This window comes from Zonotrichia albicollis, chromosome 4 (genome assembly GCF_047830755.1).
Source record: "Zonotrichia albicollis isolate bZonAlb1 chromosome 4, bZonAlb1.hap1, whole genome shotgun sequence".
NCBI lineage: Eukaryota > Metazoa > Chordata > Aves > Passeriformes > Passerellidae > Zonotrichia > Zonotrichia albicollis.
This window is the reverse complement of record NC_133822.1, coordinates 27,285,710-27,309,861: the sequence shown is the minus strand read 5'-3', so window position 1 is coordinate 27,309,861 and position 24,152 is coordinate 27,285,710. Positions and strand designations below refer to the sequence as shown.

The following is a 24,152-nucleotide window of genomic DNA, read 5'->3' as shown; positions in this document are numbered from 1 at the left end:
GAAATGTCTATCCAGAAAACTGAAATATAAAACTTCTAATTTTTCTAGGTATCACAGAAAGTTGATACCCAAATTAAAACAAGCCAACCCAAATTAAAACACAAGCTTAATGCTGAATGTTTTCTTATTTTTCTTTTTTTCTATCTTCCAGTTGTGAAAATTCCATCTCCATTCTTTGATAATACACACCAATGGTTAATAACGACTGCTGCAAAAGTTATACTGTAATTCCAGTTTACCATTTCCCTAACTTTCAGACCTTGTTATGTCTTAGACTGCTGCATTAGACTACTACTGCTTATTGATCAGTGTCTAACAGGTATTTCCAAGAATAAACATTCTCAGCCTCCTGCTTCTTATGATAAGATAAAATGGGCACAGCTATACATTACCAACAGCAACAACTACTAAAATGTTAACTGAAAGTGACCATACACTCTAAAATTACTTTAAAATAATCCATTAATTTAAAACTCTCACAGTCCATAACAACCTCATTAGAGGATACTGAATTAATCCACCACAACATAGTTCTGCTGCAATAACTCAGCACCAAGTGTTGCTGCTGGCCCAATCCACTGAATTTGGCTGGAAGAACAGAGAAGAGGAGATGACCTGTATGGTCTCTCTCTGTTTACACCTGTACACAGACACATACAAGATTTAACAAGACCTATTTCTTCCAAGCACTGCAGAAAGCATGAGCTATAGGGATAAAAACAATGTTCTGCTCTAGACAATGTTTTTCCTTAAATCCTACCAGTAATTAAACTAGTTGGACAGCCAGGCCCACTGTCACAGACATATTTTATGAAAAATCCTTTTGCCAGTCTTTTCTCCTGAGAAGATGAGAAGCTTCAGCTTCTCCATGTTTTGCTGCTTTGGAATGTGATTTGGAGAATTGTTTATCCAGCATGTGAAATTCTTTTCACTTGATGACCAATGACAGCCACTTGTGTTGAGGCTGTGAGCAGTCACAAGATTTTATGATCATTGCTTTCTATTCCTTTCAAGCCTTCTGATGTCTCCTTTCTCTTGTCTTTTAGTATAGTTTCAGTATACAATTTTCTTTTCATATAATATATATCATAAAATAATAAATCAGCCTTCTGAAACATGGAGTAAAGATTCTCATCTCTTCCCTCATCCTGGGACCCCTGTGAACATTGCCACAGCCCACCACCTCAAATCCTGAGGGCAGTTTTGGGAATCTCACATCAGAAATGACATTGAGAGGCTGGAGCATGTTCAGAGAAGGGAACGGAGCTGGGGAAGGGGCTGGAGCACCAGGGGGGGCTGAGGGAGCTGGGGGGGGCTCAGCCTGGAGAAAAGGAGGCTCAGGGGGCCCTTCTGGCTCTGCACAACTCCCTGACAGGAGGGAACAGCTGGGGGGATCGGGCTCTGCTGCCAGGGAACAAGGGACAGGATGAGAGGAAATTGTCTCAAGTTGTATCAGGGCAGGTTTCCCCAACTGAGTATTGGGAAAATTCCTTCAGTAAAAGGGTTGCCAAGCATCAAAACAGGCTGCCCAGCGAAGTGGTGCATCCCCCATCCCTGCAGGAATTTAGAAGCTGTGTAGATGTGGCACTTGGGTATGTGGCTTAGTGGTGAACATGATGGCTCTGGGTTAATGCTTGAACTCAATGGTCTTAGAGGTCTTTTCCAATTCTATGATTCTAATCCAAGAGGCATTTACTACCCAATTCATGCTAAAGAGCATGGATTCACCTGACAGGCTTCCCAGCCTATTGATGACCAACAATGGATCAGAGTGTGGCATTAACAGAGCATAACTATACACAGAATTCTTTGGCACAACTTCAGATTCTCTGTCAAAATTAATTACGGTTCTGTGAAAGACATATTGCAATACATGAGGAGATCTTACAAATGACACTAGGGTGACAAGCCATTCCCAAGATGTGACTGTCCTCTCCAGGGGAGCAGTTTTTCAGGAGCCACAGTCAGTTTCACAGATACCACACGAGCACACTCACTCCAACAGCTGGGAACTGCTGCCAGGAATGGCCACACACAGAGAAGAGGAAGGAAAACACACAAGAGATGGTACATCTTGCAGCAGCAAAAAGCAAAAAAGGAATGTTGTACGAGCTAATTTGGCTCTCCAGCTTATATTAATTACATTTTCAATCAGTAAAACACTTAAAAGCATATTTTGCTCCTTATTGAATCTCCACAAGCAAGATCTGGTATAGTGTTTTACCATTCATGATAATGTAAGAAAGCCTCATGAAAATGTAACCTTCTTCTGGTTTTCATCATTCTTTTCAGCATTCTTCAGGAGCACTTTTCATTCCCCAGTTTACAACAACGTACTGAGAGCATGTATAAGCTATTTAATACTGTCTTTTGCCTTTTCTCCCTTCTACAACCATCTCCACTGTTTGTTAATCTATTTACTATCACCATTTTTCCCATTTTAAGTCAGAACAAATGTTTCTTGTGGGGTCCTCATTTTCCTTTGTTATGAAGAAGCCTGTAACACATACAAAGTCTGTAACATCAGGAATAAAAATTGCTCATTTAGCAGTCATAAAGTTTTAATTCCTCTTTTTATCCCTAGTGCAAGGAACAATGCAGACCTCATCAATTATTAAAGTTATTAAATAATTTTAAAGTTCAGAGACTTAAAGGGAAAACGTGGGTTTTACACTTTTTAGTTCCAACCCCTACATCCACATAAATGAAGATTTTTTTGTACTGGTTCTCCTAAAAAAACCCTTAAAGCCTTCCAGTTATATGTCACTGAAATCCAATCACAGGAGTCCAGACTAGCACCAGCTGCAAGAATTACGAGAATTAGACCATGAAAAGCTTTCTGCTTGGATTGTTACTGAAAACACCAGCTGAATTTATCATGTAGCACAGAACAGCTCTTGAATGACTCACTAAAGCTCCACTTGGACACCTTGGTGAATCTGCTCCAGGCAAGAAGCATGGGCAGGATATACCCCAGGCACAGACAGTGACTCCTTTGGAAAACCCTCAAGGGGCCCATTCACAGCTCCACTTTGTGGTACTATAGCTACTTCGAATGGAATTGCACTTGAAATACACCTGCCCTGATGACTTTACACACAGTTTAAAGCCACATGGAACGTCCATACCTTCAGGGCGAGCTTTTGGCTTCTTCAGGCCTCCATCTTGCATCAGCTCAAAAGCAAAAGAAACATTGTGCACCTGAAAGACATAAAAGGTTTAGAATGTCAGAGTTATACAGGCATCAAAAGCCTTTAATCAATTTTTTTCAGAAGCTTTATTCTCTCTGTACTTGATAATTCTATTTAAATCAATATTAAACATTTACATGATTAAGCATAGCAGAACCATAAAGTGCTTGGTGACAGCAGCTCCTGGGCTGCAGAGAATCTGCAAAATAAGCTATGCAGAGAATCTGCAAAATAAGCTAAGCACAACTGTACATAAAGAGTTTCTGAACAAGCCCCTGGAGATCACACAGGAGCACAAATTCCGAGAAAATAAAATGGACCAAAAGGGAAAGTGAAAGAAGGGAGGTGTCTTCATTTAATCTCTCCTTTGAGGAACAAAAATTACAATTTAAAGAAATCTGCATAGCAGATTTCTTGTCCGCACTTACTGAAATTTAGGCAAGGTAATTAACATTATGAATTCTGTGCAGTTTTGTCATTGCACATGACAGTTCTGGAGAGACATAGTTTACTACTCAGGACTTTATTAATAATCTCTTTTACCCGCTGCAGTTCCTCCTCATTCATTGTGACAAAACCAATCACTTTCAACATGGTATTTTGCCCCCCCAAAACACAGAGTCTACCTCTCCTTCTTCAATTTACAAATCCCCATTCCTCAAGGCTAAGTCTCCAAACAAAACCACACTTCTGTAATACTGGGTAATCTTTATGAATTCCAACCATTAATAATAAAATTGTAACCAAACAGATGCTGGCTGCAACTCAGCACCCTGCATTTCTACAAGAGCAAAAATTGAAGACAATGGGATAAAGAAGCAAGAAAAAGCTCTAAGAGATGTGTGAGATGTAGTAGAGAACCATCCTTCCCATGGTGCACCTTTGCTGAGGGGCTGACAGCAACAACGTGTGCAGGAGCCAATATGAAAACCCCACTTTAAACAGCACTCACAAAGCATTCCATCTTTAAACTTTAGCCAATGTTTCCCTTTTTGACCTAGTCCCCTCCTGCTGCAGCTCAGCCAACACAAAACCTGTTCTCTGCCCTGCAGAACCTGGCACAATGAGAAGCAGGGGGTACCTGCAGGACTGCAGCAGGACCAGGCTCAGGGTATTTTGATTTACCATCACCAAATATACACAGATGCATGTGCAGGTCTGGGAACAACTGCAGACAGAGGCAAACTTTTGATTGTGACATGAAAATACAGTCTAAATACTCTTCTCACTGTGAGCACAAGACGGGACGCAGGACAATGGGGCAAGTGTGGGGCTGAGAGCAAGAGACCTACTCACAAGAACACTTCAGGCAGTACTACAATCTAAAAAATTACTTTGGTTATGCAAAGTACTATACAGTACAGAGCACTCATTACTGTATTCATTCACCCTGGACTTTAGTAAGCTTTATGTGTTGTCTGATGCCAGGAACAGAGTATCCTTCCTCCTTAACTATGAGGAATTTACCCATTCATTTCATAATTTTTAGAGGTTTTAACCATCAAGTGCCACAGCCTATTTGCTAGATCTTCAGAAGAAAATATACCAGCTTCAGTTTCACCTGGCACAAGGAGAAAAGATAAAACAATTGGAAAAAACCATGTGATAATAATGCAGAAAGAGCATAACCTGGAGTTTCTACCCACCTTTTGATCAAAACTTTCAGGTGTTAAGTAGAAATTGTGAAGAGGAACAAAATAGTCCTCAAGGAGACCCATGAGCAAAACCAAGTAAACACCATCTGCAAACTAAATAGAAATATGAGGAGAAAGCATCTGTTTGTAAATCACCATTCATAAACAAGAAGAAAGAATTCTTGGCCCAAATTATGTATTTTGATTTTTTTTTTTTTTTTTTTTTTTTTTTTTTGCTAGCACAGAAGTGTGAGATGGTTCAGAAGTCTTTTCTTGCTTTCCTCATGTTCATTTAATTTGCTTGAGGAATCCTGCCAACTTCACAGCAGTAGTTAAAAAAAACCCAAACTTCCTGGGGCACATTATATACCCTCAGTCTTACTGCCACAGTGTCAGGTAATTTCAACCACAATCCCTCTTAAATTGTGTGTATTAGACATTCAAATCTTTGCCCTCAATCAAATCTTGAAAGTAAGTCTCCCCTGTAACAGGTAGGAAGTTGAATTTAATAAAAGAATTTTTTCCCCTAAGTCAAAATAGATTGTTTATGGTTTCAGAAAACACTGAATAAAATCCTACATATTTTCAGCCACCCTATTCAGTGTTCCTACCAGACCAGATGGCTACTGACTGGATAAGAGGGATAATGTTATGCAGTTCTAAGACTTCCCACTTGTGATCATGATATGGCACATGTGACATCCTCTAAAAAATAAATTCTTGAGTGTGGCTGAGGCAACAATTTTTTGTGACAGATCAAATCCAGTGGCCCATTTATTTCAGCAAAGCTGTAAAATAGCAGTGAATGAATGACTGGTATTACACCAAGCCAGGCTCAAATGAATTACCCATACTCCTGGTATAATTCTCTGGATTCTGTGCTTATCATTTTGCAGAGACAGAAAGATAACCATCTCTCATGGCTCAGTAAACTCTGGAAAGAAGATCTGCTTCTGCTTAGCCAAGCCATGTCTGAAAATCTGCAGTTTACACAGACTACATCCAAGAAGACAAAGCCTCCTACCTGGGTTTCCAACTCTGTTACTTCCAAATTGAGTTTATTCAAGTGTTTGTTCACAAAGGTGATCAGAGACTATTAAAAAAAAACCAGCAGAAACAGTGATGTCAGACACTACACTCAGTGCTGATGTGAAAGGGCTAACATAACCTTTAAAGACATTTTTAAAAACACAATAGGCATGTTTGCTGCCTGCTTTTGCACAAATACGTATGCAGGACTTATTTGTTTGCACCAGATGCCAGAACTCAGCAGATGGTGCTGTTACATGCAGCTTTCCCAGCACATCAGGCAAACTTAAGTGGCCTGGGAAAGTGTTGTGATGACATCAGAGCCTGAAGATGAAGTGGGCACTAGGTGCATTTACTGTCCCTAGTAATTTATTGAGGTTCTTGAAGGTGCCAACAGCACAGTGGTGTGCACACAACTCTGTTCCTGGAGGGATGTGCGCAGTCAGCACACGGATTACAGCCAGGATGAAGCCCAGGTCTGGGATTCCTATTCCAGATGCAAATCCTGCCATTACAAACCAGACCTGTGCCAATGGATTGAAGCACATAGATCTGTCAGCCCACTTACAGAAGGGACACATAGCACAGTGTTACCACTTCTATTGTGTGCAAAGAGTTAAGTTAGTTCTTTATCCACTTAAAAGGACTTTTCTAAAAGACATTTCAGGCTGGAAAGATAAAAATCTTCCTGAGACTTCAAAGCATTATTTTAAAAGCACACATCCTTTATTTCACACAAGGGGAAGGGACAATTTACAACACTGATCCTCACATACTGCTCTCCTAATAAAAAGCTTAACAGCCAGGCTGGAACTATCTGATGGAACTACATGGAGTCTCTTATATATTCCCCCAAAGCAGCAAGAGCTGGCAGAGAGAGATAAACAGCTACACTACCCCTCTGCTCTAACACAAAGCCATGCCAAAAATATATCTGGATGGACATGCTGTGCAGTGATGCTCAGCCTTGAAGGACAAACCAAGGGACCATAGGAATAAGTGCTTAGCACCTGGGCCAAAGCAGCTCTTTTGTAAAAGCTTTATATTCAGCAAACTTCTTTATGGGTGAATCACACTTTTACATTTGGAAAACATCACCTGGCTTTGACACAGTGATCCTTGGGGACAAACACCCCTTTCACTACTTCAAATTCTTCTTCTGTTATTTGCTGGATGCTTCTGAATATCTTTCCAAAAGCACAAAAACATTGCAATAAATAAATTGTGGAAAATAAAGCTAGGATTTTACTTTTTACCTTTTTGACTACACTGAGCTTGTCTGGTGCATGATCAAAAAGAGTGTCAAAGGCATCACGCTCTGGTTTGGGAGAAAAAAATTAAAATCAGAACACCTCCAACAGCACAAGTGTGGAAAGCAGGTTTCCTGTCCAAAACCTAAAAGTTTTTCTCAGAAAATCACACAACAGAGACCCAAGCTAAAAGCACCCTGTTCTGATGTCTGGATATATGCAAGAGCAAACTGCCCTGGGAATTTCAGAAGTAACTGAAAATAAACATATTCACTGATTTCACTTTTGTGCCTTTCAAAATTGGTACACAAAATATGTGGGTGAAAGAAAAATTAAAATGAAACACAAATTCTGACTATATCCCAATCCTAATTTAAACAGCTATGGTTGCATCCACATTCAGTGTCAAATTCAGACATTAATTAGGTTAATTTAAAATTACTGGTAGTACTCCTGACATCAGTAAAGCCTAGAACTGAACTCAAGGGAATTCTGTTTCAGCAGTGTAAGAAGAGCAAAGCCTACAGACAGCATAAAGATTCAAATTATGTTTCTACCTTCAAAGCACTGTCTATCAATATCTAATCAAATCTGTTTTCAACATAGTTTTTAACAGCTTTTCCATGATCAAATAGTTTGCATTTACAGAACACATTTTAATAGTTTTCTACTGTCAAATAAACAAACATTCATTATCTAAATTCCTTTGGTATCTGAAGTTACATTATTTAGCCCCTATAGCTCCCTGACATTACTTATTTTCCAGTGCCTTATTAATATTTAATGTAGATATGCTGCAAGAAAAGAAATTATAGTTTTGACATAATAGGCAAATAAAGAAAATAAATTACTTCTTTTCATCCCTTACAGGAGCATACTTCTTAACATGAGAAATTACTTAATGCTTCTCTTGGCAGCAACAGCAAAAGAAATGGGTTTTGGTTAGAAGACCAGACATACACTTGGTAAGGCCTAAACTTCAAAATCTAGAAACTACAAAGGAGATAAGATCCTCCATGCAAAGGAATTAGCTCTGGTCCTACCCATTATGCTCCATATCTGCATGGAGTAACAAAACCTGCCCCCACAACACATTCCAACCTCATGGAATTATTCAACCCATTGTCTTGATCTGCTGAAAGAAAAAAATGACCAGATTTCTGTGCCTGACACAAATCAAACAAAAAAAAATTCAGAGTTGTTACTTACCAAATCTTCCCATCATCATCCTGCAAGTCAGAGAATTCAAAAACATGAAGTTAGTTCATGAATAATCAGTCTGGGAAGACAAGAGAATGGCCCTAAAAGGAGCTGTCCTTCAATATGCAGAGGGCCAACAACTTGTGCAAACTCAGGGGTCTGAGCACATCACAGAGCAGACCCAATGTGCTGCAGGAATGCCCCCAGCAGAGCACCAGGGAAGTCAGGGAAATCCATTTGAAATTAATGGAAATGCTTAATTACATTTTGCACACAATTATGACTTCTTATCCATACTTTTTATGATGAAAGGTGAATGACTAAAAGTGCTTGTATGTGTATTTCCACAAATATAATCTAAATCACACAACTTACAAGAAGCAAAGCCATCTATCTCACTTCAACTTGTTTTCCCTGAAGAAAATACATTCTATGTGAATATTATGTAAATAAAACTGCCACGTATGAAATACATACATAGCCAGTGACATCACCAGACATGCAGATGTTTATCAGCTGAGAATCAGGCCCTGATTTGCACAGAAGAATTGGAAAGTATTCAGTGAATGTTGGATTCTGCTGATCACTGCATTTTCCATAGATGTACTTGTGTCCGGATATGCAACACATTAAGCAGTAACCTTTTAATACTGTGTAATATTAATTAGCTCCATAAAATATACGTATAAACACACAGGCAAATCTGTAAACATCTTTCTTGCTAAAAAATGTCCAAGCCCCAGCCTGCAGATCACATCTTGCAAACCACATCTGGAGGAGAGCACAAGCTCACTGCGCTGTTCAAGGGCACAGGAGAGAGGGGAGGAATTTTGGCCCACAAACCTGAGCCAGAGCTCTGATCCTACAAAAAGCACTATGAGATCTTTTATGTCCACACAGAGATGTTATGATCTCATTTCTATGTGCTTCCATCTGAAAGATCTTCCCCACTAAGCACCACATGGTGCTTCATTTTATCTTCAAAGCCATGGGAAGCTGAGCCAACTCTACAGGGAGCCAATACACGGATAAACTGAGGGACGGCTCATGTAAGCCCCTCTTAGGCTGCCTTCAGGCCATGTGAAGGAAAACCTCAGCTTTCAGTTGAAGCCAAAATGTATGTCTAGCCTTCTCTTTACAAAAAGGACTGTAAAAACATACAGCAAAGTAAGCTGGTACAAAAACTGGAGAGGGAAGAGGGTTATTTATTTATTTTTGCTGAGCTCTTTTCTCCTTACAGTTTTAACTGTATCACTTCAGTTTAAAGAGCTATGTCAAAGAATTGCCTTTTTTCAAACTAATTCTCCCCCAAAATATCTACATTAGCCCTTCATTTCATAGAGAAAATAGCACTAAGCAGAAAGCATATATATAGCTACATCCAGTAGGCAAGGGGGAAAAAGGCTCACATAAGTCACTTTCAGTTAAAAGCTTCTAGGAGACAAGAATTTCCAGAGGACACTTCTCAATTGTAGCATATTTTCAGAGACCAAGTCAACTTCATGTAGTTAAAAAAACACCACATGAAAGGATTTCATTAATTTAGCAAGGATGGGGGATGATTAAACTTCTCCCTCATGCTTGGAAATGGTCTCACATCCTGCACAGAAGCGTTTTGTGCTTACTCTGTCGTGGTCGTCAGCTCCTCTGAAACATGAGTGGTCTGAAGGAGGCCTTCACGTTTCTGGAAAGGAAGATGGAATTAGCAAAGAAGCTCATCAGAGGCTCATTCAGCATCTTTCATAGCACCAGAGGACAGAACTGGATGAATTCACTAAGTTTCACAGAGGCAGAGGTGAAACAGCTGACACAGGAGAATTCATGCCCAGAACAGTGGCATTGATCAGGCTGACAGCCACAGGGATGTTTGAGAAATGTGTATTTGCAGCTAACCCCCTCACTGGCAATCCTCCTCCTCCTCAGACCACAGCGAACATCATGCCTGGAATACAGTTTGGAGTTTGTCAGCCCCACTTTAGATTCCTGCAGGGCAGCTGGTCATGTCACAGTGCCTGCCAGCAGCTCGGCACATCTGGCAGCCTGACGCTTCTGGAACCGAAATGACACGGATGGCTGTGCCCAGGCCAGGGCTCCAGAGTGCTGCACAGCTCTCCTAGAGCAGGCATGGCACTTGGGGCCACTGCCACACACCTGACAGCGACACACACATCCTCCAAGGAAACACAGGGAGCACAAAAAGCTCAGCTAATGATTTCACAATGAACAGCACTTCCCTGACACTAGGTTGTCTCTCCTTGGCATAATTTTCTGCATGAATAATTTTCTGCATGAATAAGGAGTCTCTACCCAAGAGAAATCACATGTGTTGAGACAGTTTCAAAATACCTCAGAGGGTGGAAGTGCTTTTACCTGAGTGAAAAAACTCACTTAGCATCTCCAGGGGTTCCTTTCAAAACTATGCCTGAATAGAGGAATTTCTTTCCTTCCTTCTGCGTGCTCAAAAAGCTGACAGAAAGAGCTCAAATCTCAGCAGCCATCTAGGAACCAGGTCTGTCAGAATGACTTAGGGGAGGGCTAAGGGAAACAACCCCCCCAGGCACAAGCTCTGCACATCTTTACCATTCCAGGTGAACCTTAAGCAAGAGCTTATTAGGGAGAACAGCTTTGAGGAGAAACATCCTTCCCCAGAAGCAGTTTGAGAAATGAGAATTGAAATCTAAAAACCTGTAAGAAGAGCTCCTGCCCCTGCACTCCCTACTGAAGTAATGAAGGCAGGCAGAGATGCTGGAAGGGAGGGAGCTGTAACAGCTCCATGCCTGCCGGGGCTTTGTGCTGCCAGCTGGCCACGTCTGCACAGCCCTCACTTCCCTATCACACTCCTGTCTCATCCTGCTCTCCCGAGGGAGCCATGGGAACAGCGCCAGGAGCTTTGGGGGAAAAGCCAGCATGACAGCATGGATGGAAAAATGAGGAGGCATCTGACAGGGCAATGTTTTCCTGCATACAAAACAATGCTGCCTTTATTCCATCCCAACACATCTCTGCTTTATTAACACAGGGCTCAGGACCTTCCAGGCACCCTGAACCCCAGGGAGAAGATGGTGTAACCTGTGAACAAAATCTCAGTAAGTGATGACTCGTGAGTAATGCCTCCAAGTGCCTGATAAGAAAGAGGAGTGGTTTCCAGCACTGGCTGCCCAGCTGGTAGAAAAGGAAGCACTGTTCCCCCTCCCAGGCAGCCCAGCATGCTTCTCTCACAGCAAGCTTAGGTCTCCTGACCTTGCAATCCAAAAGCAAATGTCATTCCTTGATAAAATGTTGATTCCTTCCACCACTGGCACCAGACACATATATTCTTCATCCTGCCTTGGCTCTGACCTTTCAGTCTGCAACTCACACTAAAAGGAAATTACTGTAAAAATACCCCAGATCTCCCAGCAGCACCAAGCTGGGACATGCTGCAATTTTAAGAATGAGGCTGACGTGAGCTAAGCATAAAAGATGACAATTCCTGAGCCTTGCAAAAATAACCAATACAGTGAGCCTTTAGCACATTTTTTCCACTTAATTCTGAGAACTTTTTTTTTGTTTTCCTGAGTTAGGGTATTTCTTCATCATGCAAGCTTACATTTAGAAAAACAGGCAGTCGAGTCAGCTGGAAAATCTCAGTGTTTTCAGTCGTCACTGGAAGCACCACCAAAACCAACAGTTTCTCTCCTCCCTGCCCTCACTGAGGAGGGCTGGAATGACAGGTATGTGTTGAGTGACACCAGCATTAAAGCATGTATCACCCTAGACTCTTAACTCAGCACTTAGAGTAGCTGCTCACAGAATTTAACTAGAAGGCCCACCTGAACCCTTGCTCTGCCAGGACCCTTCTTGAATAACTTGGGCATACATTTCCAGGTTCCCCAGTTTCCCACTTCACACAAAGAAACCAGCAAGAAAACTAATTCTGGAGGTTGATTTCAAAAAGGTTTTCAAGTTACTTCCAAGTAACTATTTCAGGAACTCTGCTCTTGAGAGGGGCTATTATAAAATAGCCCCTCACAGAGGCCATTATGAAATAATAAAAAGATAAGTGGTTTTCTGCTGGGTTGGTCTTGTAGTTGTTCCACATAATATGGAAAGACGGATAGCTAGCTAAAGGTTCTTCCTGCCAAGGAGGGTAAAACAGAAAGTCATCTCCAAAATGCTTGTGGGTTTCTGAGCAAACTAACAGTGCAGAACAAAAAAGGATAGTGCATTGTTTGACAGACCCAGATTGAGCTACAGATATTTTTCAGACTCTAAATCAATTATTTTTAATTTAAAAAGCATATGCAGCACCTTAAGAAAGTCTCAGTCTGCCACTGCAAGATGGTAAAGGAAGAGAAGGATTTAATGGAAGGGCAGAATTACCATGGAACTGTGAAGATCTGGATAAACACCTTCCATGTAGCACAGTGCTGTCATAATATTATTTCACTTTGTGAATTAGGACACTGAAAGTAAGAGGAAAAAAGAGCCCATAGCACTTACACAAGCTCATAAGGTGCTCTGCATTGCTCTGGGATGGGCTGTGGAAATGCACACATCTTGGCTGAGCAGTCACTTGCTAAACCACTTTATTTTCATGGTGTAAGCACAGTCCTTTTGGGGAAAAAGCACCTCAGGAATCTGCACAGTGTGAGGACAGCTCAACAAGTGGATAAAGATAATCAAAGTCACCCATGAAAATGAGACTTAGCTAGTTTTGAAAATTTCAGTGTGGGTGTGTTCCTGCACCATACTCCCACAGCATCTTGCATGGCTTTCTTGCTGCAGGGTCAGTTCTGAAACACTTGCACAGAAGTCACTTAAACTGTTTATTTACCCCCTCTAATGTATACCCAAGCAAAAAGAGGCATTTAAATGAAAACCTCTCAGGTAACACCTTATGTTAACTGTGATCTAGTTTGACAGAACCCTGTTCATTGTTGGGATATATAACAAGAGATCACTTCAAAACAAATTTGTAATAGGGGCAATAATCTTCTTAATAGTAGTTTTCTTGCTTGGATTAGGAACAATATTCACCGCATCACCATTCTGTTTGTCATTAGAATAACAGAGGCCAAACAAAGTTCATTTGAAGAGATCTGTGTTACTGAACCAGCATGTATTTTTAGACTAGATAATGGATGCTGAACTACAAAAATTCAGTTTACCAAACTAGAAGGCAGGTTTTTTTTTCCAGAATGAACATGCTCTGTTTCATACCACCCCTTGCTTTCCATTTAAATAAATAAAGATGAAGAGTTGCAAGCTTTTCCTAGCACTGGCTTAGGGGCTGAGAGAAGCCTCCTCTTGCACAGGGCCAGCTGTGCCCATGCCCATTGCCAGGACTCCAGGCTCTAGATCCAAGAGCAAGAGCCTCTAGGATTTGACTTAACTCCCACTATACCTGACTCCTTGGGGACACAGGTGTTGCTCTCTCTCCTGCCTAGTTTCTTGTCAGCCTTTATGTCACCCTGTCGTCTAGTCTCAAGATCCAAGGACTCTGGTGAGCCAGATGGAGTCTCCTCTATATCCCTCCAACAGGAAAAGAAGTGAAAACCTTCTCCACAGCCTTCTTTCTGCTGTAGAGGTGGATGGTTCTGTAGCTTGAACTAAGGACAGGGAAAGGGAGGCTTTATCTTTCTACCTCATATTTTTTTCTGCCTTAGCAGTTACAGAAGACACTTCACTGTACTGGACAGAAGGAGGTTTTTCACATCAGGGTGTGAGAGAGCTGCTGACCAGCTTATATTTATATATTTCTCCTTATCTTTCCAAGACAGGCAAAAGAAATCTAAAAATAAATCCGTCTCCTATTTACATTCGTGTTACTTTATAACTAACTCACTGTTCTTAAATTCAAAATCACCTCCTATAGATAATACACACATTTATTATGAACCAGGGAACATCCATCAATTTCTCATTTACATCACATCCTGCATGTCTAGTGCATCCGGCAGGCAACCTGGAAACACCATTACTTAAATATAAAGCAAAATGAAACTCATCTAATCAACCACCCTGCATCTTGTAAGGGATCCAGGTTTGCAAAACAGGGCGTGGGATCACTTTATCCTCTTTATTCTTGAAAGGAAACTCACAGCTGGAACAGTAAATTGCGGAGTGAGTGCCACAGCAAACAGGCACTTGCAGAGCAGAGTGCCAGCTGGAACACATCTGCCTGGGGTTCAGCAGCTGGGAGAAAAACTGGGTTCCCATGGGAAGCTTTCCCTGGGATAGAAGGCAAGGAAAAAGAAGTACAGATGCTTGAAAGTAGAGCCTTTGTAGAGGGAAAGGTCGACACAAAGCAGAGAAAGGAATAACCAGAGCAGTATCTAGGGCAGGGGGGAAGCAGTCAGGGTTCCTTAGGTCAGATCTCTCCCCCATATCTAATGAAAGCTAACAAAAACACAGGACTGTAAAAGAAATTATGAAAGTCTATCAGGCTTGCCAAGGAAAACGTGTCTAAGTCTGCACATGAAGTCATTGGGGAAAAACCACACTGCTAACAGGCATTCCAGACTGGGGAGATTTTATGTGCTGAGACTCCTTCCTGTGTTGTTTAGGTTTCAATGGCTTCTCTGCAAAAAATGCATGGCAAAAAAAACTGTACCAGAGTGACAGAAATTACAAGCCCAATGCTCCCTTATACAAAATCCCATTGCATGTTTGAGCTTGCTATTGCAATAGCAAAGGGTGGCCCCAAACCTACTAAAGATGTGCTGTCCTTGGGGTCTCATTTAAGCACATGCAACCCAAAAATGCATTCCCAAGCACAGGATTCACCAAACTCGTGGGACACACATTTTCTAAATGACAAAAGATGGGAGGCAGTGGGTGGGAGCAGCCCAGCCCTGCAGAATGCCCTCTGCTCCTGCCAGGAGCTGGTACTCACCCGTACCACCACCACCTGCACAGACACGTGCTCAGGCAGCCGGATGGGAGCTCGGAAATGCATGGCCAAAGCCACCAGAAGGTGCAGGATGGAAATCAAATTCTTGCCATGGATGGCTGCAGGGAACAAGGGAAAGGAAGCCAGTGAAAGGACACTGAGGTGTTATTTTAAACAAACAGCTCTGGGGGAAAAGGCAGTGAAAAATGCTTTTGGTCAACACAATCTTTTTATCCTTCTTCCTCTTTTTCCTGAATTAGTAAGGCCTACAATGTAACTTCACAGGTAGCAAAGCCTACATTCAGCCCTTCCTTTATGCATAACTTACAAGTCCCAACCCTCTCTGATCACAGACAGGCAAACCCAACCACTTGCTTTCCACTGCACTGGAGGATACTGGGGAAGGATGATCTTAGCAGATTTCCTAAGTGATAACACACTTACTGAGACAGAAAATATAGTAAAAGTCCTTACAGTCAACATTCCACTTGATTGTCCAGCCATGGGGTCGGAGTAAATCATGGACAGCTTCCAAGACCGTCTGCAACTTCTGCTTCTGACCAATTTCAGATTGTGTCACCTCTGCCACATTCAGTTTACGGTCAGCCAATTTTTCTGCATTTGAAAAACAAACAAAATAAATAAATAAAAAGGGCAGACAAAAACAGATTAAACTGAGTGGAGATAAGCACAGACCACTGGAGTCCACTAGAACTTTTCTAAGATAATTATTTTCCTTGGATGGAAAAATAGCTAAAAGTAAAACTTTTACCAAAATATGTCAGGTTCCAACAAAAATGTGTCAAAACTGGTAAAGTCTGGCTGAACATGCTCATCAATCAGATATCAAAATATGTAACAGCTTTCAGCTAGGCATCAAGCTAACAGCAATATTAATTATACCTCCCACTTTCTTTTGCTGCAGAAAAGCATTTGGCACAACACAGCCTTCACTGCACAAGGAATCTGCACAGGTACAAAGGACTTTTTTAAAGCTAGTTTAGGACAATAAATGGGAGATATTTTGTATGAACATTTACTTCAGCTTGACAAGCTTAATTTCAAGTCAGCTGAAGGTATGAATCTAAGCTAAAGCACATTTTGCATCCTCAAACCCTCAAGACTCATACCAGGATTAGCTCAGTAGAACTAATTTAAAACGTAAGTTGGTACAATCTTGTCATGTTGTTGACATTGTCACATCACAGTTGATTACTTCCAAAATGAAATAAAACAGGAAAATATGTAAAATTCCATTACTAAAATTTCAGTTCTGCTGATGTAATATAACTATTTGTGGCCAAAGTCACAGACAACTTGTTCTTCTCTTTCTCTGTGTTGTGGCCCTTGCAAAAGAGACAGAAGCTAACATTCTAAAAAAAAGAAAAACCAGGGAGCTGAGGAAGGTGGGTTAGAGTCCTCCAGCCATCAGAGCAATGGGAACAGCTCATCTCTGTTCTTGCTCCACACCCATAAAAAAATGTGGCCAAACTCACTGTGCTGATCTGTCCACAATGTCAGGACTGGTTGGCCATATTCTAATTATTCCACTCTCTAAAACAAAAAACATACTCCACCAAAACTGTTTTCACAAAACGAGATTCTAAAGACTCTGATGACTCTTTCAGAAATGTTTCAGAGTCATCAAAATTCCTCATTTTCCAATAATGGAGATATTTCTGCTCTCAAGAGCATGCTTCTTCTGGATGTTTTATCTAGCTGAAGATATCTTATTTCTTTTGTTTTTAAAGTGGCAGCAATACAAAAAGCACTCTAGTAACTCAAAGAGAAAAGACTTGGAGGTTATCAACTAACAAATACTTTGAACGTCTTGAATGTTTCTAGCAATCTAAAGTAGGGATATTTTAATCAATATTTTTTATCAAGATTATGAAAACAATCAAAATAATTTTTCAGTCACATGTTAGGGCTTCTACCTATTCTCAGCCCAGGTTACCTATCAGTCAGCAATCAAATTTATTTCCTTTCACACCAATATCATGTGTACTAGGCCATTCCAGCTTCTCTGAGTGGCACTGCTTGCACCTTGATAAAATTAACTAAACAAGGAGCTCCACCTCCATCAGTCATTTACTAATATCTTACTTCCAGTCCCTTCAGCATAAGCCCAGTGACAAGCTGTTGTCTCTCATCCTTTTTTGGGGGCCTGGCTATCAAGACAAAACACCTCTCACTCAAAAGGAATGGTTAACTACTACTTGAAGTTTAATGACCACACCTTGTTAGTTTTTCCAGGAAGGTGAGGGAAGGAACAAAGACACGGCTGAAGAACAGCACAAGATTGGGGCTGAGCTGTGGTAGCTCCAGGTCAGAGGAGACGCATCTGCTCTCCAGTCAGGGGCCCAAAATGCAGGAAATGAGTTAAAGCTGGTGCAGTGAAAGATCTCAGGCTGCAAGATGTCCAAGTCCATCTTTCCTGACTGATCTACACAAAGAACCATAGAACCATTTGGAAGACTGGAAAAAACCATCAGATCACTGAGTCCCAGCACTGCCAAGACCACTAGTAAACCACATTCCCAAGTGCAAGACCTGCATGATTTCTGAACACCTCCAGGGATGGTGACTCCAACACAATCCTGGGTAGCCTGTGCCAAGGCTTAATCACCCTTTCAGTGCAAAAATTTCCCCAATATCCAGCCTGGACCTCCCCTGGCACAGCTTGAGACTGTTTCATCCTGCTCCCTGGGAGCAGAACCCAACCCTCCCTGGTTGTCCCCTCCTGTCAGGGAGTTGTGCAGAGCCAGAAGGGCCCCCCTGAGCCTCCTTTTCTCCAGGCTGAGCCCCCCCAGCTCCCTCAGCCCCTCCTGGTGCTCCAGCCCCTTCCCCAGCTCCACAGAGTGACGAAGAACAACTGGATTCAAGCAAATACTCCCCAGTTAAAATTGCCTGTACAGTGCTGATCCATACAACATGTGGAGGCTCCTGGCTGCAGGCTAACCCAGAAGTGTTGAAAGTACTCTTGCTTCATTCCTAGAGTTATTGTTTTTGAGGAGTTTCAACTGCACACAAAGCTAATTGCCATTAACTAATTTCAAAAGCTTGTGGATATGCATCAAAACACCTCTCATTTAAGGGGCCTGTGCAGAAAATCCAGCAGCACTAAGTCCTCCTGCCCCACTGTGACACACACATCCCACAGCCCAGCCCACTCCTGAAAACACATCAGAAGTGAGCTGAGAGCAATATGGCTAAGAAAAAGTGTGGATTTATACAGTACTGGAAGCCTCAAGCCTTTTTGTTTTCTGAAAGCATCCCCATAAATCACTGGTATATCCTGAGTCTTCTCCACTGTGCTTCCTGCATCAACACACACATTGCAGAGATGGAAGGGGGCTGCAAAATCCCAAATTCTCAACAGAGTGTAACCCCTCATGTGTCATTCACACAGAGGTGCACTTTTTGAGCACGTCTGCTGTCATTCATTCTCTTTTTCTTTTTTCCCCCCCAAAAGTAATACTTTTAATCAGCACCTCAAAACATCTCTCAGCCCCAAAGCTTTCAAAAGCAAAATACACTGACAAAATTTTGGACCACATGGCTTCTGCTTGGCCTCACAAACACAAACCTCTTTACTCCTTTTCTACCCCACATTTCAGCTGCCTGGACTACAGTCAGTCCATGAAACAGATACCCAGGAATTACCTGGATTGCCTCCCCTCTCAGCAGACAGCCTGAGGAGAACAGATGGAGAAGCTGAGGCAGCTTTCAGTGACATCAACCATCTCCCTGAGATGTTGAGTTACTGCACAGTCTGCAGCTTTGGGAGAGGTTAATTTTGGGCCCTCCCAGTCTTTGGTGTCCCCTTCTCTGATAGGGACTCACCCAGCAGCTTTTGCAGCACCTGCCCATCGTAAAGGTCCTCTTCAAGCTGTTTGACAATGATTCTCTCCTCCACCAGCACATCATTAATCCAGTCAATTAGAACCTGCAAGCACAGAAAAAGGAGGCAAATGTTTAAAACCAACCAAAATACATTCCTTTCATTCAAGGCAGTAATCAGGACTATAAAACAGATGAACTGCAAGGATATTTATGTACTTCCAATTTGCAGAGATGAGACCTGAATTAAAAAAAAAAAAAAAAAATAGAATAAAAGCATCTGATTGTCCCTTACTGTTTTTAATTCAGGTCTTGACAATGGGACAAGGCATTTTATCCTCAGCTATTGCAGAACACAAAAGTCCAGAATTAAAATCTTGGCCAAATGTGTCTGATAATAATTTTACCATTCTAACAGTTCCCATATGCTGACTACCATAACTATGAAAATAATTCACTCACCTGTAAAACTGGAATGAGAATAAAGAATCTTTAAAAAGAAAAGGAACTTAGCTAAATCTCCCAGGTGCCAAAGACAATTATTTCTGAACAGTTACAGGAAAACAAACCTTGACTGTTTGAAGCTGGTGGTACCATTCTCCTCCAATTTACTACTCAGAAATTTATATTATTTTCACAAAAATAACACAGTTCTGTGGGAAGAGACACAATGTTAGCTCCTGCTACTTCCTAGGTTCCATGAGATAAGAGTATTGCCAATCACAGACGTGAAAAATCCATTGACTAGAGCCACCTGAAACAATAAGCTTAATTCAAACATTCTGTAATCTTTAGTTTGCATTCATACAAAGTTGCAGATTCTTTTAATTTACTTCTGATGAGACCCCATATTTCTGCCTCTTCTTGGCAGTTGTGATGGCTAAGAAGGTTCTGGGGTTTTATTATACAAGAGATTGCAAAATAAAAGCAAATAAACAAAATATATGCAGGCTTGCAGTGGAAAACAGCCACCCTGGGACTCCTAGGAAACAAGAGCATTTGAATGTGTTGGGCACAAGGACATTCAGCCTGGCTGCTGATGTTCATTCAACCTAAAAACCTCAAATAAATCTGGCTAGGCTTAGCGACCATGAAAAGGTTTACAACCCAAACATGAAATACTAATGCTTCATGTACCTCTAATCCATGTCTTTAGTGCTTCCAAAGCATGCTGAAAATACAGAGCTGAAAGTCAGCTCTAAAAATAGGGGCACTGTGTAACTGGCAAGGAAGCTTTGGCTGAGTGATTTGGCAAGTGCTCATTCCATAGAAAGCAAGGATCTGCATCAATGCCCACCCAGGTAAACCACCTTTGCCCTCTAAACTGTCCAGAAGGTTTAAAACCTCAATAATAAAAATTACTCTTCCAAAGATGTGCCTTTGAAAATAAAGGTTTTCTGTTAAGTTATTCACTATTCAATATCTTGTGTCAGAAGCGGTCTTCTCTCACACAGGTACAAGAGGGGAGGTGAGTGAGGACATATGGATACACAAGGATGAGCTCTGCAGCAGCAACATCATCACCCCATTGGTCCCCTGGGACAAGTCAGCAAAAGATCACCACAGCTGGAAGCCAATGAGAAGCACAATGCTATCTTTCACCTCCAAAACTTCACCAGTTATACAGAAAAACCAGTCCCAGATAACAAGACATCATCTAGAAAGAGATTTTTTTAAAGGTGACTGCCTAATTCCATAATTATACAAGCTTGAAACACTGACATCCATAAAAAATCAACTGAAGAAATCAAAATCATAAAAGGTTTAGGTCTTCTGTGAGATTTACAGAACAGGCTTTCAAAAATTATCTGAAGTTCAGCAGAAGATATTTAATATACTCAGATCCCATTACAGACCCGAGGCTGGATTTCAAGAAGTCCTCAAAAGCTTTGTTAAAGGAAGACTCAGTATGCTAAACTATTTGAAAACATTAATAAACATTTTATTTTGTTTGTCCTGTGCTGAATGGTATTGAAGTCAGAATCTAGAAAATGCCAAGGAATTATAAATAAAAGACTAAAATGTAAGATCCAATATCCCATTTCCAAGAGTGCAGATACACAGTACAGGGTCTTAAAAAAGGAAAACATACAGCATGTGCTAATTAAATGTCTCACAAAAATTTAGAATTGAAAAACTTTAAGTAAAAAAACTTTTAAAAAGTAAAAAAAAAAAAAAAAAAAACCCAAAAAAGACAAATTAAACAGGTCTAGCCATAATTATTATACACAGTTTAGTACCCAAATCAAAGAAAAATATCCCAAAAAACATTATAACCTCTCTACTATTCAGACTACAACTTTAGCTCTACTAAAAAAAATGAGTTTGCAAAGGAAAAAAAAAATCCAGGTGTTTTTTTCCAACAGCTGTTGAAGACTGTAAAGTACTGCAATGAAAAAAAATCCCAAGCCTTTCTTGATTCCTTGATTATGTCTTAATTAGAAACCTGGAAAAGCTTTCAGCACAGATTTTTTTCTTTTTAACTTTTACAGAGGAAACACCACATGGCTTATTGAAATGATGAAGGTGCAGAAATAGTTTCTGATTATGCTCACGGAACATCAGCTCTCTCCAGTTCTTCGTGATTTCTCCTTCATAAAAATGCAGAAGCAGGAAATATTTAATAACCTGAATGTCTCAAAATTTTAACAGCCTGACACAGGCACACTGGTGCTTGGTGGGAAGCAGACAAGAGCAACTCCGATGCATGAAAAGATGCTTAACCTCAATGTGTCTGGTCTCACACTCTACCCATTCCTTCCTTCCTGTGCTTGCACTTCACACAGCTCAATAGTACATTTTGGGCTCATAAAAAGTTGCTTTTCTATAGCCTTCTATAATATTTGGGGCTAGTAACATGGTTTTAAAAAATTAATATGATATTCTGATGTCCTCACAACTGTGCCTGACATTTCCTACATGTCTGCACTCATCTAAGGCACTTCTGAACTGGGCCAAATGCTCAGACACATGCACTTGTAGCTGCAATAATTCAGAGTTCAAGGGCATAAGGACCCCACAGTCACCACTGTACAGCAGTGGAAAAAATGCAAAACAACTCAAAATACATGAACACATCTGGCACAGTGGGAAAACAGGAAGCCCAGCCACCAAAAACAGCCCAGAAAGAAAACCCTGGCTTCAATGACCCACTTCCCCTCCGCTTCTGGGGAAATCAGGAAGCAGAGATCAAAGGTATGAAACTGGCTGAGCATGAAAATTAATAGCAAAAATTCACATTCAGGCCTCGTGGCTAAGCACAAAGCACTGGCATCCTGCAAGCAAGGGGAAGGCCTCCTGTTGCCAAAAGCAGATCACAGAGCATTTCAGGAGCTTGGTTTCATCTGGTCACACGTGACAAACCACACGTCAAAGGACAGTGGCCTCATTTTGGTTTTCTCTTTACCTCAGTAAATCTAAAAAAAGCCATAAAATCAGAGATGGGAAAAGTTGGTATCTTCCAGGACAGGGAGTGTTTTACTACAAATGAGAATGTTTACTCTTTTCAGGCAGTGTCCAGAGCAGCAGTGTTTGGATCTGTATAAAGTTTAGATGAGTCTTTTAAAGGCTAGAAGTTGTTGCAGTTCTAAGTCATTCTCACAGAAAGTTTTGCAGGGAGGAAAACCACCTTACAACTGTGGCTTGCTGCCTGTGGTCAAGGCACTTTCAGACAGGACCCAGCTCTTGCAAGCTGATGTTCTGAAATTTTGCATTCAATTAGCCAAAGCTCTTTCTCATATTTTTCCTAATGAAACACAGAAAATAAGCAAATATTGGACAACAAGTAAAAGAAGCTGACATTTTTCAGACACTAAAAATAGAGCATTTTGTGAATGCAATATTTATACACACATACAAATAATAGCAGCAACTTATCTCTTTCCCTGATCTGAATTTTCAGTTTTAGATCTGTTCAACCATCGACCAAATTTTCATTACACACTGGGCAAATGAAGTGAGTTTAAAAAAGCTGCTGGCCAGAGAGGGAACTTTGCTGAACACTTCATACTGACAAATTGTGACTATTTTTAGTAAACTGTCCATGGTGATAGCATACAACACTTACAGGCAAAATGGTTTTCGTATGTGCAAGAAGACTTAAAGCAGGTATTTTCACATCCCCAACTAAGCAGCCTTCAACAAGGAGATTCTCTGTATATTTGCTTTACTATGAGAGAGGAATGAGGTTTTTTTCTTGTGTTTTTCATCTGCTGGTCTCTGTATTACCACAGTGCTGTACAGTTTGTCCCTCTAGAGTTACAAAGGCTCTGTCAAAATCACTTCCAAATGCCCAATCCACAATGCATATAATTCCTATGGCATGGAGTTAGCAGAAATTAAACCAACATTTGGTGGAGACAAAGAGGTACTAAAGCAGTGTCAGCAGCACAGATCTCTGCTCCTTCTTTGCACTGAGATCCATTTACCCCACTGCATTCAACTGGCAGGACAGAAACACTCAGCATCAGTAATGGCAAGCTGTTGGCACGTCTAACTCTGGTGCTGAAAGAGACCTGGGCTGGCCCCAATGAAACTGAGTTCCACTGCCAGCTTTGAAAAGACACCAGGATCTGCTGCTGCTATTGGCACACTCCTGTCTGAGGGGAAAGAGAGAGAAGGAACCACTTGGAACTATAAAAACCTCCATCTATTCAAGTTCCCACTCCTCAGTAGTCCATGGAGAGCTTTCCTTTCAGGCTCTGCAGGGCAGACACTTTTCTGCTGGCTGGGTTTCTAAAGCACAGCAATTCTCATCCAGCACTGGAGCTCTGGAAAATGCCATTACCACCAAGGAACAGAAAACAAAGAATAAATTACCCTTTTTTTTTTTTTCATTATCCAAACTCTGTAGTATAAAGCAAGTTTTGCCAGCATAATTCAAACCTCCCCTTGGCTTACAGACTGACACCAACACAGCGTGAATTCACACCAACACCGCTGAATCTCTGTAAAAACTCTAACTGCAGAGAGTTATTAGCAATTACCCAAATTACACAGGCACTCTGCAGAACACATCTCTCCTTTGGGTATGATCCCAAGGAAACAATCTCTAGTTCCATGCTGCTCCCTGCAGCAGCTGATCCCATTCCATTGGAACCTCTCTCCTTGTGCAAGTGTGAACTGGCATGGT

General features: G+C 41.1%; 1 protein-coding gene across 4 annotated transcripts in view; it reads right to left on the bottom strand.

Annotated features, from left to right (window-relative positions):
* PARVB (parvin beta) overlaps nt 1–24,152 on the bottom strand; it is a 50,028-nt gene that overhangs the window by 2,739 nt on the left and 23,137 nt on the right. For 2 of the 4 annotated variants that reach the window (XM_005492750.4, XM_074539240.1), the window contains exons 4-12: nt 19,025–19,127; nt 15,653–15,793; nt 15,182–15,297; nt 9,930–9,988; nt 8,314–8,333; nt 7,111–7,172; nt 5,850–5,918; nt 4,838–4,939; nt 3,129–3,201 (exon numbers count right to left, since the gene is read on the bottom strand). In XM_005492750.4, the coding sequence (XP_005492807.1) occupies nt 3,129–3,201; nt 4,838–4,939; nt 5,850–5,918; nt 7,111–7,172; nt 8,314–8,333; nt 9,930–9,988; nt 15,182–15,297; nt 15,653–15,793; nt 19,025–19,127 (745 nt within the window). The remainder of the gene's footprint in view (nt 1–3,128; nt 3,202–4,837; nt 4,940–5,849; nt 5,919–7,110; nt 7,173–8,313; nt 8,334–9,929; nt 9,989–15,181; nt 15,298–15,652; nt 15,794–19,024; nt 19,128–24,152) is intronic. The other 2 variants (XM_026796814.2, XM_074539241.1) reach the window with 2 other exon arrangements.